At 50.0% G+C, this 20,519-nt stretch overlaps 1 protein-coding gene across 1 annotated transcript in view; it reads right to left on the bottom strand.

Moving 5' to 3' along the window:
* The window catches only part of RNF17 (ring finger protein 17), a 2,333,865-nt gene that overhangs the window by 618,005 nt on the left and 1,695,341 nt on the right, over positions 1-20,519 (bottom strand). The window contains exon 28 of the mRNA XM_086933472.1: positions 11,320-11,435. Coding sequence (XP_086789598.1) covers positions 11,320-11,435 — 116 coding nt within the window. The remainder of the gene's footprint in view (positions 1-11,319; positions 11,436-20,519) is intronic.

The following is a 20,519-nucleotide window of genomic DNA, read 5'->3' on the forward strand; positions in this document are numbered from 1 at the left end:
TACCCAAAAAACCCAAGGAGGACCCCAAGGACCTCAAGAACCTCTGGCCCATTTCCCTGCTCCCGTTCCCGGCGATATATCTGTAAGAAACAGTAGTTTAGTGTTAGATTCCTTACCTTAGAATATCCCCAGACGTCAGACTGGATCCGGAAAGTTTTGTGTAGCAGTACCCCTGCGCGTCGTTAGGCGTCGTCTGCCGCTCCGCGTCCGTCGTCAGCGTCGTGATCGCCGGGATGACGTTGGAGTACTTAGTCGCCGCCCTCGCGCGTGACGTCAGTTCTTGTACATAGCTTTCTGCGCCAGGAACGCAGAGCCATGCCAGAGACCGACCTGGTGCCATGAAACTAGGGCCCTCAAACGGAAATACCTTAACCCTAGATATCTGTTCGCAGAACGGGAGGATGGGTAAGGAATCTTACACGAACTACTGTTTCTTATAGATATATCGTTACCGAAGGTAAGGAACTTGTGCATCTGAAAGAAACAGGTTAGTGTTAGATTCCTTACCTTAGAATAGATACCCAGAAACCCCGGTGGTGGGTCTGCGAACCAAGATCACACCAAAAAGTCCTGGAGAACGGAACGGCCGAAAAAGCCATCTCTACGGACTTGTTTGTCCAGGCAGTAGTGTCTAGCAAATGTGTGCAGCGAGGCCCACGTAGCTGCCTGACAAATGTCCTGCAAGGGGACTCCCCGACCCAGGGCAGTAGTAGCCACCGTGGCCTGAGTGGAATGGACCCTTAGCCCAACAGGAGGCTCCTTTTTCGCCAAGGAGTAACAGACCTTTATCTACAACACGACCCACCGAGAGATTGTCCGCTTTGTAGGAGAGTAGGGTCTGCAATCCTATGGTCACCCCAGATTTTTGCTTTTTGCTTCACTGGTTTACGACTTTCCCTGGCTGTGGGCCTGCTAATCAGACCCACAGCCTAGCTGTTCTCTCTCTAAATTGACATCCATGTACTTTAGGTGCATTTACCAATTGGTATTGGGTCACTCCTGTAAGTCCTTGTACAGTGTACCATAGGTACCCAGGGCATACGTGCACCCAAGGCCTACCAGGGGCTGCAGCATGTATTGTGCCACCCCTGGCTGGCCATCTAAACAGACACAACTGGCTGGTAACACAGCTGGGGCTAGGTGGTGTAATCACCCTTTGCTTTAGCTATAGTATACCTATATCTAACCCTAAAATGGACACATATACTCCTATAAGTCACTCCTATGGCAGGCCTCAACAATCCTGGAGGCAGAGTGCTTGGAATTATGTGAGATGGTGCTCTAGCATAAGCTGAGCCTGTCTGCAGCTTTCGGAACCAAGTCCTTTAGCTGTTTCCATGATAACGCTATACCATATACTCTTAAGTGCATTATAATCCTCGCGGTTATTGCTAACTTTGACATAGCATTATCAAAACATGTCGAGTAAGGGGTCATACGAATTGGAATATTACCCCCTCGCCAGTTCTGGCGAGGGGGTAGCATTCCACCCTTTTAGAGGGACACGACATGTATGTAACTGTGAACATCGGTTAAAGTTAACTTGAGCCTCAGCATCACAAAATGGATGCTGCCACCACAGACACAAGTCTGACCTCCTGCTGCTGGGAGTCCTTCCAGCGAGGGAGGCATAGACAAAGGGTTTCCTGCCTTGGGAGGTGCTAGCACCACCCCAGACAGGATTTTGTGTATTAGGTTGTACAGGCTGAAAGGAAAGAGACATGCCTGGGGCACACAAGGTGTCCTTGTGCATACCCTGGTTCAAACCAGTTGCTGGGGCACTTCAGACCCAGCTCTGGTGCGAAACCGGACAAAGGATAGGGGGTGTAACCACCCCCCTTCCTGGTCCCACCCATAGGAGGGACCTAGTCATAGTACAGCCCCCTTTAGGAGAATAAAGGTAGGAGCTGGTCTCATTCCAAATTGGATTTTCCTGAATTGAATCTGTGAGAAGGTGGCCTGATATGCAGTGCTCACTATTCTAGTGAACACTATGTATCAGTCCAGCAACCCTTATTGATGATTGGTTGTAAGTCAACCTTATAGACCAGCTTTCCTAGTAGCGTGGATACTAGCAGTCTAAGGCTAAAGACTCGAGAGGGCGTGTTAAGCCAGCTGTTATACCACACATATACCCCTTGAATACCAAGTGAAAGGACACCACACAAGTGTTATGAAAATAAACAGTGTATTTATTAAAATCACAACAGCCCTGTACTCTTTATGAGGACAGGGTACTAAGCACAAAACAAAACTCTTACGAAAATACTTAAGTTAGCACAGTATATACAAATGCCCGAGGGGCACGGAAAACCATATAATCTGAAAGTGGAATGCGAAATTACTAGCAGGTAAGTACAGTACTAATAGGCTTTGGAATCGCTAGATCTTGACTATAGAATCTTCAGATTACTTCTAGGAGACCCAGGGGACTCGGGTGCAGAGTGTGCACTCTCACGCGTGATGCGGGACAAAGTCTATGGTAGCTAGATTTCACAGAGTTAGTGTTCTCGGGCGAACCCGACCTGGTAGGAGGAAAACGAAAGTGGATTCTGACCCTTGGATAGTGAGGCTATGCTGGGGCACCGAAATGCCGAAGTTACCTAGCCCAGGGGCTGCAGCTGCATAGGTCTCAAAAGACGTCGGGAATCCTCGTAGACGGACCAGGAGCCTGGAAGAAAGATGCTGGCAGGCGACCAGTGAAGAGAGTTCGAAGTGATCCAAGCCTGGATCTTGAAGATGGACGATACCTGAAAGCAGAGGGGACCAAGTTCGTGACTACTAGCCAGTAGTCAGGTGGCACCAGGAGGGCACCGGATGGTAGTCACCTCGACTAGGTGTGTGGGCGACGCTGTGTTCTGCAGATCTCACGGACCAGGAGGCGTTGTCGGCGACCAGGATGGAGGAGCGAGCTGTCCCACGATGGATGAAGCTGTCGGCGTCGCTGGACCCAGGACTGGGCAACAAAGCCTTGGTAAATTCAAGCCCACGCGGTGGACTCAAAATGGCGTCTGGAGTGGACCAGGAGGGTCCGGGGTGCCTCTCTTGAAGAAGGAAGCAAGGGCCAGTCTGGAGCAACCAGACCAGCAGCAGTGATGTCGTCGGGCGTCGTTAAGAAGGCCACAAGCCAGCCGGCTAGTAGCCAAACAACGCGGTGAGCAGGCAAAAGCAGAAGGGCCCCACGCAGATCGTGGAGATGCTGGAGGGCTGATCTTCGGTGCTGGAGCTGCTCAGGGTTGGGGCTTCTCGGACCCCAAAGCACTCACCAGTGGAACACTCGGTGGGCTTGTTGCAAAGAAGTCGTGCAGTCTTGGCGATCGTCGGTCCCTCGAGGTCTCGTCGCACTCACGGTTCTCAGCTTGGCTGTAGAGGTGAGTAGAGGTCAGAGGTGCCAGGGAAGCCGGGTCTCGTCGAGCTGGGCAGTCGGATTCCGGAGGAAGGACTTGCAGCAGACCGCAGTGTTCTTAGGATGGTGTCCGCTTGATGCAGGGTGACTACTCCTTAGCCACAAGGGAGAATCTTGAAGAAGAAATCTTGATGTCCTTTCGCAGAAAGTCGTGTCTTGATTCCAAAGATGATCTAATTTGAACAGGGGGCCCGCTCCTATCTTTATACAAAAAAAGGGGGCTGACCCGGTGACTAGGTCCTGCCTATGGGTGGGACTAGGAGGGGGGTGGTCACACCCCTCTCCCATGCCGGACTTTCCCCAGGCCAGGGGCTGGTGTGCCCCTGGAACTGGTTCTGACCGGCCTATGCGTAGTGAGCACCGGGGTGCCACTCAGCAGTCACCTTCCTGTAAAGCCCTGCCTACCCAGGATACACAAAACCCTGTCTGGGACGGTGCTAGCACCGCCCTCGACAGGAAACCCTTTGTCCAGGCTCCCCTTGCTGGAAGGACTCCCAGCTGCAGGGGGTCAGACTCGTGTCTGTGGTGGCAGCATCCATTTTGTGGAGCTGAGGCTTCGTTTAACTTTAACCGGGGTTCACAGTTACATACATGTCGTGTCCCTCTAGAAGGGTGGAATGCTAACCCCGTCGCCAGAATTGGCGAGGGGTTAGTATTCCAATTCGTATGACACCTTACTCGACATGTTTTGATAAAGCAATACCAAAGATAGCATTTAACCGCGAGGATTATAATGCACTTAAGAGTATATGGTATGCGTTATCATGGAACAGCTATTAGGACTTGGTTCCGCAAGCTGCAGACAGGCTCAGCTCATGCCAGAGCACCATCTCACACGATTCCAAGCACTCTGCCTTCAGGATTGTCAAGGCCTGCCATAGGAGTGACTGATAGGGATCTGTGTGTCCATTTTAGGGTTAGATATAGGTATACTATATCTACAGCAAAGGGTGATTACACGACTTTGCCCCAGCTGTCATGCAGCCAGTTGTGTCAAATTTAGGAGGCCAGCCGGGGGTGGCATAATACATGCTTCAGCCCCTGGTAGGCCCTGGGTACACCTATGCCCTGAGTTACAGGGTCTGATAAGGTGGCCCAGTACCAATTGGTAAATGCACCTAGGGTACACGTTGTAATTTAGAAAGAGAACAGCCAGGCTGTGGGTCTGATTGGCAGGCCCACAGCCAGAGAAAGTCGTAAACCAGTGAAACAAAAGCAAAAAATCTGGGTGATCATAGGATTGCAGACCCTACTCTCCTACAGAATCTACAAGAAGAAACTCTGGACTTCGACGTTCTGCTCCACAGAAGACTGAATAAATCTCCCTTGTGGCCAAGGAGTGACCACCCTGCAGCAGCAGGCACCGTCAAGCGTCCTAGCGGTTTACTTTGTCGTCTTTCCTGCCGGAACCAGACATCAGAGCCCGACGAGATCGGGACTTCCAGACTTCTCCGACCTCTACCTACATTTGCAGCACAGCTGAGATCTGTGGGTGCGACGAGACACGTGGGACCGGCCATCTTGAAGAAACTGCACTTCGCTTCCAGCACGGCTTCAGAGGCATCTTTGAGAAAGTGCTTTGGGGATTGAGAGGCCCCAGCCCTGAGCAGCTCCTGCACAGAAGATCAGCCCTCCAGCATCCACGGGATCTGCCTAGGCCCCTTTTGCTTGATTGCTGCTAAACGCGTTGTCTGGACACTTGCCGGCTGGCTAGTGGCCTCCTAGACGACGATCCACGACATCTACGCTGCTGGTCTGGTTGCTCCAGACTGGCCCTTGCTTCCCTGCAAAGGAGAAGCACCCCGGACCCTCCTGGTCCGCACCAGACGCCTTTTCCATTCACAGCGTGGGTTGCCTTTGCCAAGGCCTGCTGACGCAGAATCCGGAACCAACACCGCCGACAGCGAGAGCCTGCGTGGGACAGCTCGTGCCTCCATCCTGGTCGTCGAAGACACCTCCTTGTCCACGTGGCTGAAGAGTCAAGCGTCCACTCTTCACCTGATCGCGACGACAGCATCTGGTTCCTTCCTGGTTCCACACCAGTCACTGGCTAGTGACTGTAAACATTCTAACCTCTGCTTTCAGGTCATCATCTTCCCTGATCCACCCTTGGATCACTCCGGACAGCATCCTCCTCCTTGCTTTCAGGTCTTCATCTTCCCTGATCCACCCTTGGATCACTCCGGACAGCATCCTCCTGGTCGCCTGCAGCATCTTTTTTCAAGGCTCCATAGACTTCAACGCGGAAACCCGACACACTTTGACACCTATGCTCGCGCAGCCCGTGGGTGAGGTAACAAGAGCATTTCGGTGCTCAAGGGCAGATCAACTCTCCTAGTGTCCAGATTTCCAGTCGTTTTAGTCCTAACTAGTCAGAACTGTCCGTACTTACCTTTTTCGTAAATTGTACTGTCCACTGACCTTGTTACGTATCTCGCGTGTGAGTTCACACTCTGCACACGCGTCCCGTGGGCCTCCTATTACTTACCTAAGGTTAGGATAGTGTAGTCCCAGCGATCCTACAGCCTCTGGACAGCTCCATTCCTTCTATCGACTTTCTCAACCCACTTACTTTGTAATTCATGCAACTTAAACGTATTTTTCCTAAAAGACTTGTCATGTGCTTAGCCCTCTGACCTCATAAAGAGTTCAGAGGTGTTTGTTATTAATAAATATATTGTTTATTTTCATAACAACCTGTGTGGTGTCCTTTCACTTGGTATTCAAGGGGTTATATGTGGTAAAAGAGCTGGCTTCACATGCCAAAAGAGTTTAGCCTAAGACTGCTTTGTCCATGCTACCATTAGGATATCTGGTCTATAAGGTTGACTTACAACCAATCACCATAAGGGTTGTTTGGACTGATACAAGGTGGTCACTAGAACTAGTGAACATCATATATCAGGCCAACGTCTCACACTGGCTCAACTGGCACTGCTGTGCCAGAGGGTCCACAGACCCCTCCCAGTTCTCCCCTTCATCTGTGTCCTGAAAATCAGGCATAAATTACGGAGCCAGGTCATAGGTGAATTGCTCACCCATCGACGTCAGCGACGGCGCCGCACCGGCGTTTGACACGGAATGGGACCGAATCCGGGCCGGCGTCATCCGAAGACGGAGCCGGGAGCGACAACATGGGGGTCGGCACCAGCGGAGGAGTCGTGAGTTCGACTGGTGACGGCCCGGATCCTGTAGGGCCCTGCGGCGTAGGGACCGAAGTCGACGACGGTGTCGGTGACGAAGCACCCGATGGTGCCGGGGCACCGGCCCGCTAGGGCCCTCAGTCGGGATTGCAAGGCCAAAAGGCGATCCGGTAATCCTCGACGGAGGCAAGTGAGTCCTCATGGCAATGAGGAAATCACAAATCTCTGGTGTCGCTCGCAGGCCAGGGACTGGAGGTTAGGGGCCTGGAGGCGGCGCCTGCGGCTCCGGCGGAGCCATGCGGGCTTTGTCGCCCGAGCCCTCAGCCGCGTTTCGCGAGCGGAGTCCCAAGAGCGATGACTTCTCTTGGACTTTTTCTTAGAGTGCCCCAACTTACCGAAGGACTTGGAGCCCGACGAGTGATGGTGATGACTCGACGACCGAGGCTCTGCGACCGGTCCCTCGACTTCCTCCTCGACGGGGACCTCGAGCGGCGCAGAGCCGACTGCCGGAGCTTGAGCAGCTTGCAGGACCGCCCCCGATGTCGGGGCACGACTTGTCATCGTGGTCGGCTCCGAGGCAGTAAAGGCACCGACGGTGGGGGTCGGTCACCGACATCAAGCGGTGACAGGCCTCACAAGGCTTGAAGCCAGGCATTCCTACCGGCACTAGGAGTCGACGTCGACTCGAAAAGATGATCAAAAGAGATAAAAAAAGTAGGTCAAAAAGTGACCAGAGTACTGCTCTTCCCGGATCTGCGCTTGCTGGCGCAGAAAAATATAAGAACTGACGTCTGCGCGCGAGGGCGGCGTCTGAGTACTCCGACGACGTCATACCGGCGATCACGACGCAGACGACGCGCAGGGGTACTGCTACGCAAAACTTTCCGGATCCAGTCTGATGCCTGGGGATATTCTAAGGTAAGGAATCTAACACTAACCAGTTTCTTTCGTCCTCTAAGCTGGAGCCTCGGCTGAACTCCTGAAATGGCTTCAACACATCCAGAACACCTTCGCACGCCTGATCCTCGAAATCCCTCGCCGCAACCACATCACACTTACCTGAGAGACCTGCACTGGCTCCCCGTCAACAAGAGGATAACCTTCAAGCTCCTCATCCACGCAAACAAGGCACTCCACAACACTGGACCTGCGTACCTCAACAAAGGACTTCTACACCCCCACCCACCAGCATCGCTCAGCCGACCTCTCCCTCGCCTCAGTCCCCTACATCCGAAGAGCGACCTCCGGCAGCAGATCCTTCTTCCACCTCGCCGCCAAGACGTGGAACACCCTCCCCATCCATCTATGGCAGACCCAAGACCTGCTGATCTTCAGAAGACTCCTCGAGCGCAGTAGCAGCACCCCCCCCCCCCCCAAGCGCCTTGAGACCCTCACGGGTATGTAGTGCCCTTTACAAATGGTAAAATGGTATGATTGATTGATTGATTGTCCCATTCACAGGAGCCCCTGTGCTGGGTTTGGACCAGGTCCCTAGCAGGACATCAGTCAAGGTCTCATCAAAAAAAAAAAAAAAAAGGAGGGGCTCAGAGGAGGAGACACACGGCTGCAGGACCTTCGTAAAGATGTTAGTCTTGACTTACACAGAAGGGAGCTGAAGATCAAGGACCTCAACTGCCCTTCCCACAACCATAGAATACGAAGCTCCCTCCTCCGTAGCCACGGTAGGGAGAGAAAGCAGACCAGAATCTGGAGAGGTGTCCAGTCCACTGGCCTCATCCAATTACTCATGCCAGTCCATTTCTTGCTCTTGCTGGTCTTGTAAAGTGTCCAGCGCCTGCCCCCATTACCCCCAAAATCGTCCTCCGTTTTTAGCCCTTTAGAATAACACTGAGTAAATCGCCTAGAACCTAAGGGTGCTGTTGGCATTGGAATTGGCGATCCGGCTCCTCAGGATTGAGAATGAGGCTGGCGCTGGCATGGTAAAAAGTCTCGGTGTGGAGGCCTGCAGCACTGAGAAAGGTTGCAGTGGCTCAATCAGCTTCCGTCTGGATCCATTACTGGATCCATGGGGAAGGGGGGGGAGGGAGGGGGGGCGTATAACGGTGCTAAGCGTTGTTTCGCAAGCAGCTTTAGGGATCTCTCCCTCAAAGCTTTCAGAGCCATGGCCCGGCAGTTGGAGCATGACTTGGGAGTCATGGTCGCGCTCCTGGCACCACAGACAAATGAAGTGTGAGCCATCACCGACATGGAGTGACTGTAGGTGCCACATGGTTTGAAACCAGAAGTCTTCTTTGTCATGTTAGAATAACCTACACACTCAAAAATAGTGGACAAAATGCCAAAAAAAGGCTGTCAAAAAGTGACAGCGTTTAGCTCACTACACGGATCTGCGCTGGCTGGCACGGCAATAAAAACAACTGAGGTGGTGCCTATATAGGTGACACAGATGTCACTTGTGGATCACATGACGACAAAGACGTCATGCAGAACCGACCGATGCCGCCTACCGGCAAGGGTACTACGCTACGAAAAATCTTATGGATTCAGTCTGATGCCTGGGAAATTCAAAGGTAAGGAATATGCGGCTAGATGTCCCCATCCAATAGCAAGATACTTAAAGTAAATCTTGACTGTATCCTCTACAACTCTATAAAACATACTTTGCTTTTACCCAAATTAGTTGGCAAATGTGTTTTAAAATACATAAATGTGCACCCTCCCCTAAACACCCTCGTAACTGAAGCATTCACAGCTAGAGAAATCACAAATGCAGTGTGTCTGAGTTCGTCTGGTGGAGCGGCACGGGGAATATTGCTGTATATAATTCAGTGCAAACCAAAGGGGAGTTAATAAAAAGAAGTTCTACAGTTAGCAGCAAAATTTGAATATTTCCGAAATTTGCAGGCAACTGGTTATGGTCAAGTGGAACAGAAGGTAAGCCAGGACCCACAAAACAGTGAAAAAGCTGACGAGGGTGGACTGTCTGGTCCGAGGTAACCACAGCAATGGAGGTTTAAGTCTTTATGGGAGATCACAGAAGTCAAAGAACGTAGCCCCACTAATAATGGTAGGCCAAGAGAGAAAACAGTGAAGTGGAAGCACAGAAGAGATCTAAAGAGCAATGAAGCCAACAGCAGAGAAAAACTACCTAGAAAGCAGTAGCACAGGTTCTTTTACACTTTTTATACTTTCAATACTTTCAGAATAACAGGTGAATACCCCAAGTCTATGTTAAGCGACTTGAAGACTTCCATTGCAGAAAACCCCAAATGGCAACAATTGACTATAAGGAGGGATCCAGAGAAAGCCACCTTGCCCCAAAACAGACTCATTAGCAAACTTTGACTGCTAGAAACTACTGAAAAGAATTTGAGAAACATATATTAGTAATACTAAACTTCAGTAATCTAGAGAAGACCCCAAGGGTTACAGAAAGATACAGCTCCATCCGTGAACATTTAGATTCAAGTCATTAACCATCCTATGTTTACTCTTCCCTCACCCTGAGACTGCATTCTAGCTCCTCCCTCACTTTTGTTACCTGCAACACTTTGCAACTGAAAATTGTTGGATCCTCCTTTCCTTTATCTGCTGCTCTTGTGTTACATTGACATTGTAAACAGTGCAAGATTGAGTCCCAAATAGGCCTCATCATAATGCTATAGCTAAGGAAAGTGGAGTTGCCCATAAGGCAGAGGCTCCCTAGATTTCTGGTAACAGGTGGAAGCATTGAATATTTGAGGGGCCTACACAATAAGCTCAGACCACGTGGAATGCTTCTTTGCAAAAATCTGCCAGGAAGCGGAAACTTATTATTGAGTTGGCTTTGCTTTTATATCATTATTTTGCATACCATATATTCTACGAAAGATGAAAAAAGGGACTGGACAATGAAAATATTAGGGAGGTAATTTTTACTACCCTGATTCATTCCTTCTCCTAAAAGCTATGAACACCCCTTTTAATAGGGGCAGCTGCTCTGGCTTCTCTTTTTGGAGTAATGCCAGGATAGATGTTCAGGGGGGTAGTGGGTTAGCTATTCTTTACAGGCTTCTCTACAGAGAAAAAGAGCCATAAAACCAGGTTGAGTAAGAAAAGTCAAGATTTATTGGGCAGTATGCTGCCTTTGGGACGTGAAATCATAGCTCTTGTAGTTAAGAAGGGAAAGGATAAAAAATAAAGAATCCGAAAAGCTAAAATGAGTTATTGGTAAACAAAGCACTACACAATATATAAGCTGTATATTTTTTTAACACTAAGTGTTGAAGGTATTTTAATTGAAATTGACTCAGTCTTCAATATATACAAAGAAAATGTCAATGCATCTGGATTTGTGAAGTGAAGATGGATTCATCACGAAAATGTTTCAGAACATTGGCAAATATCAGGTAATAAGTACACTTTTAAATTTAATTAATTGAAAAAACAATGTACTCAGGAAAAAAACTAATCGCAGAAACATAATTTACTCAAATATGTGGTTTTTTTTAAAAACTCCCTACATATAGCACAGGGGTTTACCAGATTACGGAGACCACTCTTTAATTCTCGCCTTTCTTTTTACAAGTTATCATATGAGCAGATCCAAAACTATGATTGCAATAATGAACCAATTTAAGTGAAGGCTTGGGAATGGTATTGTGTATCATTAACATGACCTCATCTGGTAAACATGAACAGACTACTAAGTTGTAGAACATAGAATACCTGATTTTAATATGGACAGAGATATTACATCATGTTATTACCACTGTAAAAAAGACATTGAGTGCCTACGAAAACACACATATTGAAGATGAAATTCCATACCTTCTCTCTCTTAAAGCCAAACCTTTTTTTACCAGTATATCAGAAACCTCAACAAGCTGACCACTTTCGTTACTGCAGAACATTTTCACCATTAGAGGACATTCAGAACACTTGCCCTGCAGGAAATTGAAGACAACTGATGTTAAACACATCAACTACATAAGAGGATAATAAAACTTCACAACAAAAAACAGCAAACGTTTACAGCAAAAATCAACTGTATTCTCAGTAATGATACAGGAAAAGGGTTAAGTTACTTTTAGGTTACCTCTCATATGACCAGGTCCATGTTTTTTCCCCACATTCATAGCTGTGGGCACCCTGCCACCTTGTGGCGGGGCTTGCGCTTTGCACACAATTAATCGATTCACATGTCCCTCATGCGGTCCGCCATAGCTTGTTGCCTCTTGAAACAATGTGAGAAGGAACCAGGGCTTACCAGTGAAGCGCTGGACGGAGAAACCCGAACATGGGAACAAACATGGAACAGGCATACGGGACTTCCACCATGCTCTATTTTCACACAGGAACGCGACTGGCGGTGTGACCCCGAAGTGGATCCCACGGCAACAGGAAGCGACGGCCTGGAACCAATGAAAAGGAGCAGAAGTTAAGGGGAGGGGATCTTCGGTGGCGCGGAAGAGGAGAAGAGACGCCGAGAAGACACGGGACCCGATACTTCAAACGCCCAAACGCCTGAAGACCCGGGAGAGCGGAGAGAAGACGCGGGACCCGATAGGCTGGACGCCGAAATACCAGGGAACCAGGACGGAGACGAGAGCTAGTGTGAAGACTGGTGGCATCCGGAGGAGGCTGTGAAGTGGCCGCAACTCGGAGGAGAGTTGCGGCGGAGCCTTTGAGTACCCCTGTTCTGCGGGTTATTTTTTAGTAGGGAGGGAAGTGGGAGGTAGTGTTGGGTGGGACTAGAAGCAGGAGGCAAGGGCATTGATGTCATGCTTCTGTAGTGCATGTCCCACTACGTTTGTTATCGCCTGACTTTATACTGAACTCCTTCACTACCTGGCAAGATAACCCTAAATTGTGCCTGATACGATATTCTATCCCCAATCCCCGTTACTCCTTCCTTCTCTTCTTGAACCTCCTAAACGCTACTATTCTCTGGGTTCCCAGGACTCTTAGTTCTACCTTCAACCCCCCACCCTTCTCCCCACCCCTCCCCCTCACAACTTAAGCCTCATAGTGAGCACAAGGGTGTGGTGCAGGAAGACAGGAAACTTAGTTAATACACAGAGTACTTACAGTTTCCTTCTTTATCTCATTATCCCCCTATGAGCCTCCGGGAAGACCACCGTGGAGACAAGGAGAAGGAAAGCAAGACCACCCCTTTACCAGTGTCATCTCCTTCCAGCTCAACAGCAGAGTTATCCGAAGAGGAGGAAATCAAGGAACCAACTAGCTGTAGGAGAGTGGGGTCTGCAATCCTTGGTCACCCCCGATTTTGGCTTTTTGCTTCACTGATTTACGACTTCCCCTGGCTGTGGGCCTGCTAATCAGACCCACAGCCTAGCTGTCTCTCTCTAAATTGACAACCATGTACCTTAGGTGCATATCTAATTGGATACCGAGTCACCTTATCAGTCCCTGTACAAGTGTACCTTAGTACCCAGGGCATAGGTGCACTCAGGGCCTACCAGGGGCTGCAGCATGTATTATGCCACCCCTGGCTGGCCACCCAAATCTGACACAACTGGCTGATCATTCAGCTGGGGCAAGGTGGTGTAATCACCCTTTGCTTTAGATACAGTATCCCTATATCTAACCCTAAAATGGACAAGTATCCTCCTATCAGTCACTCCTATGGCAGGCCTTATCAATCCTGAAGGCAGAGTGCTTGGAATTATGTGAGATGGTGCTCTAGCATGAGCTGAGCCTGTCTGCAGCTTTCGGACCCAAGTCCTTTAGCGGTTTCCATGATAACGCTATACCATATACTCTTAAGTGCATTATAATCCTCGCGGTTATTGCTAACTTTGGTATAGCATTATCAAAACATGTCGAGTAAGGTGTCATACGAATTGGAATACTAACCCCTCGCCAATTCTCGCAACGGGGGTAGCATTCCACCCTTCTAGAGGGACACGACATGTATGTCTCCACACTCTACGCCGGAATAAACAAAAACCTCATCCGCAAGCTACAGAACATCCAGAACGCTGCCGCAAGACTGGTCTTCTACCTGCCAAAACACTGCCACATCTCCCAGCACCTGCGCACACTCCACTGGCTCCCCGTCGAGGCGAGAATCACCTTTAAGATGCTCACCCACGCACACACGGCCCTCCACGGCACCGGACCAGCATACCTGAACAGCCGGCTCAAATTCCACGCACCCCAAAGGACCCTACGATCAGCCCAGCTCTCCTACGCCAAGGTCCCCCGCACCAAAAAGACCAGATCGGGAGGCCGCTCCTTCTCCTTCCTCGCAGCCAAAGCATGGAACGCCCTTCCGCTCCACCTCAGACAGACAACATCGCTCCCCATCTTCGCAAGAAACCTCAAAACCTGGCTCTTCGACAGACCCCCTCCTTGATGGAATGGAACCTGCACCCCCCCCCCCCCCCGAGCGCCTTGAGACCCTTCCATGGGCTGACTCAGACAACCTCCTGGGCTCTCCAGCCCCAGTCACACTCAAACCAGACAGTCAATCCACAAGCAGGCCCAGGCACTCCTGGACCAGGCTTACCAGCCAATCACACGCCAGACACAAACTACACAAATATGCCAACTTCTAAAAGTGGCACTTCTAGACTAGACACACTCATGCCGCATATACCATTTCGCAGCATTCAGTCTCACGTGTTTTCTCATATCAAACTCGCCCCTGCACTCCCCACACATCAGGAACTACCATGGGCATACATATTCCCCATTCATTCCTATGGGAGGGCAGGTCACTCACCACACATACACAGAGAGCTCAAGCACCTTACACTGTACTACAGTGAAAAAGTGCGCCGAGGCCTAAAATCACCACCACCAGGTTCCAGAAACAGGCTCGGAAAAAGCAAAAAGTCTCGGGGTGAACCTGCCTAAAGGGCCGGGTCCAACAGGTGAGTAGTTGCGCTTTAACAAACTCCTGATTGATTGATTGAACCCCGGTTAAAGTCAACTCGAGCCTCAGCATCACAAAATGGATGCTGCCACCACAGACAAAAGTCTGACCTCCTACTGCTGGGAGTCCTTCCAGCGAGGGAGGCTTGGACAAAGGGTTTCCTGCCTTGGGAGGTGCTAGCACCACCCCAGACAGGATTTTGTGTATTAGGTAGGACAGGGCTGAAAGGAATGAGACATGCCTGGAGCACACAAGGTGTCCCTATGCATACACCGGTCTAAACTAGTTCCTGGGGCTCTCCAGCCCCAGCTCTGGCGCAAGACCGGACAAAGGATAGGGGGTGTAACCACCCCCCTTCCTGGCTCCACCAAGAGGAGGGACCTAGTCGTAGTACAGCCCCCTTTAGCCGGATAAAGGTAGGAGCTGGTCCCATTCAAAATTAGATTATCCTGAACAATTTTACAAGAAGAAACTATGGACTTCGACGTTCTGCTCCACAGAAGACTGAAGAAATCTCCCTTGTGGGCAAGGAGTGTCCACCCTGCACAAGCAGGTACCATCAGCGTCCAGCGGCTTCCCTTTGTCGTCTTCCCTCGAGGATCCAGACTTCAGAGCCCGACGAGACCCAGATTCCGTGACCTCTGCGACCTCTACCTACATCTGCAGCACAGCTGAGATCGGTGGGTGCGACGAGACACGTGGGACCGGCCATCTTGAAAGAAGCAGCACTTCGCTCCAGCACGACTTCTGAGGTAACCTCGTCCAAGTGCTTTGGGGACTGAGAAGCCCCAACCCCGAGCAGCTCCTGTACCGAAGACCAGCCCTCCAGCATCCACGAGATCTGCGTGGGGCCCTTCTGCCTGTTTGCTGCTCGACACGTTGTCTGGTCACTTGCCGGCTGGCTAGTGACCTCCTAGACGACGAACCTTAAAATCTTCACTGCTGGTCTGGTTGCTCCAGACTGGCCCTTGCTCCCTTCCAAAAGAGGAGCACCCCGGACCCTCCTGGTCCACTCCAGACGCCGTTTCCACTCACTGCGTGGGTTGCCTTTGCCAAGGCCTGTTGACTCCAAAGCCGGATCCGACACCGCCGACTGCGAGAGCCTGAGTGGTACAGCTCGTGCCTCCATCCTGGTCGTCGAAGACACCACCTGGTCCAGGTGGCTGCAGAGACAAGCGTCCACTCTCACCTGATCGCGACGACGACATCTGGTTCCACTCCTGGTTCCATTCCAGTCACTGGCTAGTGACTTTGAACATTGTCCCCTCTGCTTTCAGGTTCTCCTCTTCACTGATCCACCCTTGGATCACACCGGACATCTTCCTCCCGATCGCCTGCAGCATCTATTCTTCCAGGCTCCATAGACTTCAACGCCAGAACCTGACACGATCTCGCACCTATACACCCGCAGCCTGTGGGTGAGGTAACAAAAGCATTTTGGCGCTCAAGGGTAGATTGACTCTCCTAGTGTCCAGTTCCACAGTCGTTTTAGTCCTACATAGTCAGGAGTGTCCGTACTCACCTTTTACTTGAACTGTACTGTCCATAGACACTGTTACGCATCTCGCTTGTGAGTTCACACTCTGCACACGCGTTCCGTGGGCCTCCTATTACTTACCTAGAGTTAGTGTAGTGTGGTCACAGCGATCCTACAGCCTCTGGACAGCTCCATTCCTTTTATCGACTTTCACATTCCACTTACTTAGTATATGGTTTGTCGTGCCCCTAGGGCACCATTGTAATTGTGCAACTTAAACTTATTTTTCCTAAGAGATTGTCATGTGCTTAGCCCTCTGATGTCATAAAGAGTTCAGAGGTGTATGTTAGTTAATAAATGTATTGTTTATTTTCATAACAACCTGTGTGGTGTCCTTTCACTTGGTATTCAAGGGGTTATATGCGGTAAAACAGCTGGCTTCACATGCCAAAAGAGTTTAGCCTAAGACTGCTTTGTCCATGCTACCATTAGGATAGCTGGTCTATAAGGTTGACTTAGTCCAAACAACCCTTATGGTGATTGGTTGTGATACAAGGTGATCACTAGAACTAGTGAGCATCATATATCAGGCCAACTTCTCACTTTGGTGTGCCGCGGTTGGGATTTGAGCTTGCTGTTGTTTTTACCAAGTATAATCTTGAGATATAATTTGAAAGATCACATAAGGTACCATAGGTACATATAACAAGCGAGTTCTACTGAACCAGCTGTTGTAGTAGAAAGGAAGTAGCACACCCTGACTACAACTCTTAGCAAGGGATCAGTAGGAAAACCCATAGTGTAGGTAAGTGCACCACTTACACCTCACTAGAAAAGCATGTCTATCGCAGGAGAGAACAGTGGCTCCCCTTGGTGATATTGACCCTCCACTCCACAGGTCATGTCAAGATATGCAGCCCTTAGCTTCCAGGAGGTGAGACAATTGTGTACCTCCAGGAAACTAAAACAGGGTTCTAACCCTACAATTCCTTTTCTGATAGGTCTCTTAGAGACATTTGATGCCAGAAGGGCTTCTAATCCAGGCCCACCTGACCCTACAGAAGGAAACATACCCCCAGTAGAGGAGGACTCTAATCTCCCTGAAACTGAAGAAGTGGAGGAAGATGGAGACTCATCTGATGGAGAGGTAAACCATGGTCAGGGAGGAGACAGCAGACTTACCAGGGCCAACTTAAGCAGGCATGAGAATGGATCCGGGGGAGCCCCAGGCCCATCCTCAGGCAGGCTTAACCTTGGGAATGGACTAGTTAGGTCTCACTCCAGAGGCTCTAACAGATCTTTTCACACCAATGTCTCTCAGGCATCTTCTCAGAGAGGGATAACATCCCTTCAGAGAAGAGAGCATGAAGATGAGGGAAGTCAATCTGAGGATTGAGAGGGAAGAACTTGCCCTTGCCAAAGAAAGACTTGCCTTTGCCAGAGAGCAGAAATTGAGTGGGGCATGCGAGAAGTTGGCCTGATATATAGTGCTTGTGAGAAGGTGGCCTGATATGCAGTGCTCACTATTCTAGTGAACACTATGTATCAGTCCAGCAACCCTTATTGATGATTGGTTGTAAGTCAACCTTATAGACCAGCTATCCTAGTAGCGTGGATACGAGCAGTCTAAGGCTAAAGACTCGAGAGGGCGTGTTAAGCCAGCTGTTATACCACACATATACCCCTTGAACACCAAGTGAAAGGACACCACACAAGTGTTATGAAAATAAACAGTGTATTTATTAAAATCACAACAGCCCTGTACTCTTTATGAGGACAGGGTACTAAGCACAAAACAAAACTCTTACGAAAATACTTAAGTTAGCACAGTATATACAAATGCCCGAGGGGCACGGAAAACCATATACTCTGAAAGTGGAATGCGAAATTACTAGCAGGTAAGTACAGTACTAATAGGCTTTGGAATCGCTAGGTCTTGACTATAGAATCTTCAGATTACTTCTAGGAGGCCTAGGGGACTCGGGTGCAGAGTGTGCACTCTCACGCGTGATGCGGGACAAAGTCTATGGTAGCTAGATTTCACAGAGTTAGTGTTCTCGGGCGAACCCGACCTGGTAGGAGGAAAACAAAAGTGGATTCTGACCCTTGGATAGTGAGGCTATGCTGGGGCACCGAAATGCCGAAGTTACCTAGCCCAGGGGCTGCAGCTGCATAGGTCTCAAAAGACGTCGGGAATCCTCGTAGACGGACCAGGAGCCTGGAAGAAGATGCTGGCAGGCGACCAGTGAAGAGAGTTCGAAGTGATCCAAGCCTGGATCTTGAAGATAGATGACACCTGAAAGCAGAGGGGACCAAGTTCGAGACTACTAGCCAGTAGTCAGGTGGCACCAGGAGGGCACCGGATGGTAGTCACCTCGACTAGGTGAGTGGGTGACGCTGTGCTCGCAGATCTCACAGATCAGGAGGCGTTGTCGGCGACCAGGATGGAGGAGCGAGCCTTCCCACGATGGATGAAGCTGTCGGCGTCGCTGGACCCAGGATTGGGCAACAAAGCCTTGGCAAATTCAAGCCCACGCGGCGGACTCAAAATGGCGTCTGGAGTGGACCAGGAGGGTCCGGGGTGCCTCTCTTGAAGAAGGAAGCAAGGGCCAGTCTGGAGCAACCAGACCAGCAGCAGTGATGTCGTCGGGCGTCGTGAAGAAGGCCACAAGCCAGCCGGCTAGTAGCCACACAGCGCGGTGAGCAAGCAAAAGCAGAAGGGCCCCACGCAGATCGTGGAGATGCTGGAGGGCTGATCTTCGGTGCTGGAGCTGCTCAGGTTTGGGGCTTCTCGGACCCCAAAGCACTCACCAGTGGAACACACGGTGGGCTTGTTGCAAAGAAGTTGTGCAGTCTTGGCGATCGTCGGTCCCTCGAGGTCTCGTCGCACTCACGGTTCTCAGCTTGGCTGTAGAGGTGAGTAGAGGTCAGAGGTGCCAGGGAAGCCGGGTCTCGTCGAGCTGGGCAGTCGGATTCCGGAGGAAGGACTTGCAGCAGACCGCAGTGTTCTTAAGATGGTGCCCGCTTGATGCAGGGTGACTACTCCTTAGCCACAAGGGAGAATCTTGAAGAAGAAATCTTGATGTCCTTTCGCAGAAAGTCATGTCTTGATTCCAAAGATGATCTAATTTGAACAGGGGGCCCGCTCCTATCTTTATACTAAAAAAAGGGGGCTGACCCGGGGCCTAGGTCCTGCCTATGGGTGGGACTAGGAGGGGGGTGGTTACACCCCTCACCCATGCCGGACTTCCCTCAGGCCAGGGGCTGGTGTGCCCCTGGAACTGGTTCTGACCGGCCTATGCGTAGTGAGCACCGGGGTGCCACTCAGCAGTCACCTTCCTGTAAAGCCCTGCCTACCCAGGATACACAAAACCCTGTCTGGGATTGTGCTAGCACCGCCCTCGACAGGAAACCCTTTGTCCAGGCTCCCCTCGCTGGAAGGACTCCCAGCTGCAGGGGGTCAGACTCGTGTCTGTGGTGGCAGCATCCATTTTGTGGAGCTGAGGCTTCGTTTAACTTTAACCGGGGTTCACAGTTACATACATGTCGTGTCCCTCTAGAAGGGTGGAATGCTAACCCCGTCGCCAGAATTGGCGAGGGGTTAGTATTCCAATTCGTATGACACCTTACTCGACATGTTTTGATAAAGCAATACCAAAGATAGCATTTAACCGCGAGGATTATAATGCACTTAAGAGTATATGGTATGCGTTATCATGGAAAAGCTATTAGGACTTGGTTCCGCAAGCTGCAGACAGGCTCAGCTCATGCCAGAGCACCATCTCACACGATTCCAAGCACTCTGCCTTCAGGATTGTCAAGGCCTGCCATAGGAGTGACTGATAGGAATCTGTGTGTCCATTTTAGGGTTAGATATAGGTATACTATATCTACAGCAAAGGGTGATTACACGACTTTGCCCCAGCTGTCATGCAGCCAGTTGTGTCAAATTTAGGAGGCCAGCCAGGGGTGGCATAATACATGCTTCAGCCCCTGGTAGGCCCTGGGTACATCTATGCCCTGAGTTACAGGGTCTGACAAGGTGGCCCAGTACCAATTGGTAAATGCACCTAGGGTACATGTTGTAATTTAGAGAGAGAACAACCAGGCTGTGGGTCTGATTGGTAGGCCCACAGCCAGAGAAAGTCGTAAACCAGTGAAACAAAAGCAAAAAATCTGGGTGATCATAGGATTGCAGACCCTACTCTCCTACAGTGCTCACTATTCTAGTGATCACTGTGTATCATACCAAACGACCCTTATTGATGATTGGTTGTAAGTCAACCTTATAGACCAGCTATCCTAGTAGCATGGACAAGAGCAGTCTTTAGGCTAAACTCTAGAGGGCGTGTTAAGCCAGCTGTTATACCATCACATATACCCCTTGAACACCAAGTGAAAGGACACCACACAAGTTGTTATGAAAATAAAAGGATATTTATTTATAACAAGTCTACCCTGATCTCTTTATGAGTCAGGGAGCTAAGCACACAACAAAACCCTTACGAAAATACTTCAAGTCGCACAATTTACACAAATGCCCGAGGGGCACGAAAAACCATATACACTAAAAGTGGAATGCGAAATACTAGCAGGTAAGTAACAAGATCCAGAGGCTTCAGGATCGCTAGGACTACACTACTGAACCTT

The sequence above is a fragment of the Lissotriton vulgaris genome, chromosome 8, assembly GCF_964263255.1.
Source record: "Lissotriton vulgaris chromosome 8, aLisVul1.2, whole genome shotgun sequence".
In the NCBI taxonomy this organism is placed as follows: Eukaryota; Metazoa; Chordata; class Amphibia; order Caudata; family Salamandridae; genus Lissotriton; species Lissotriton vulgaris.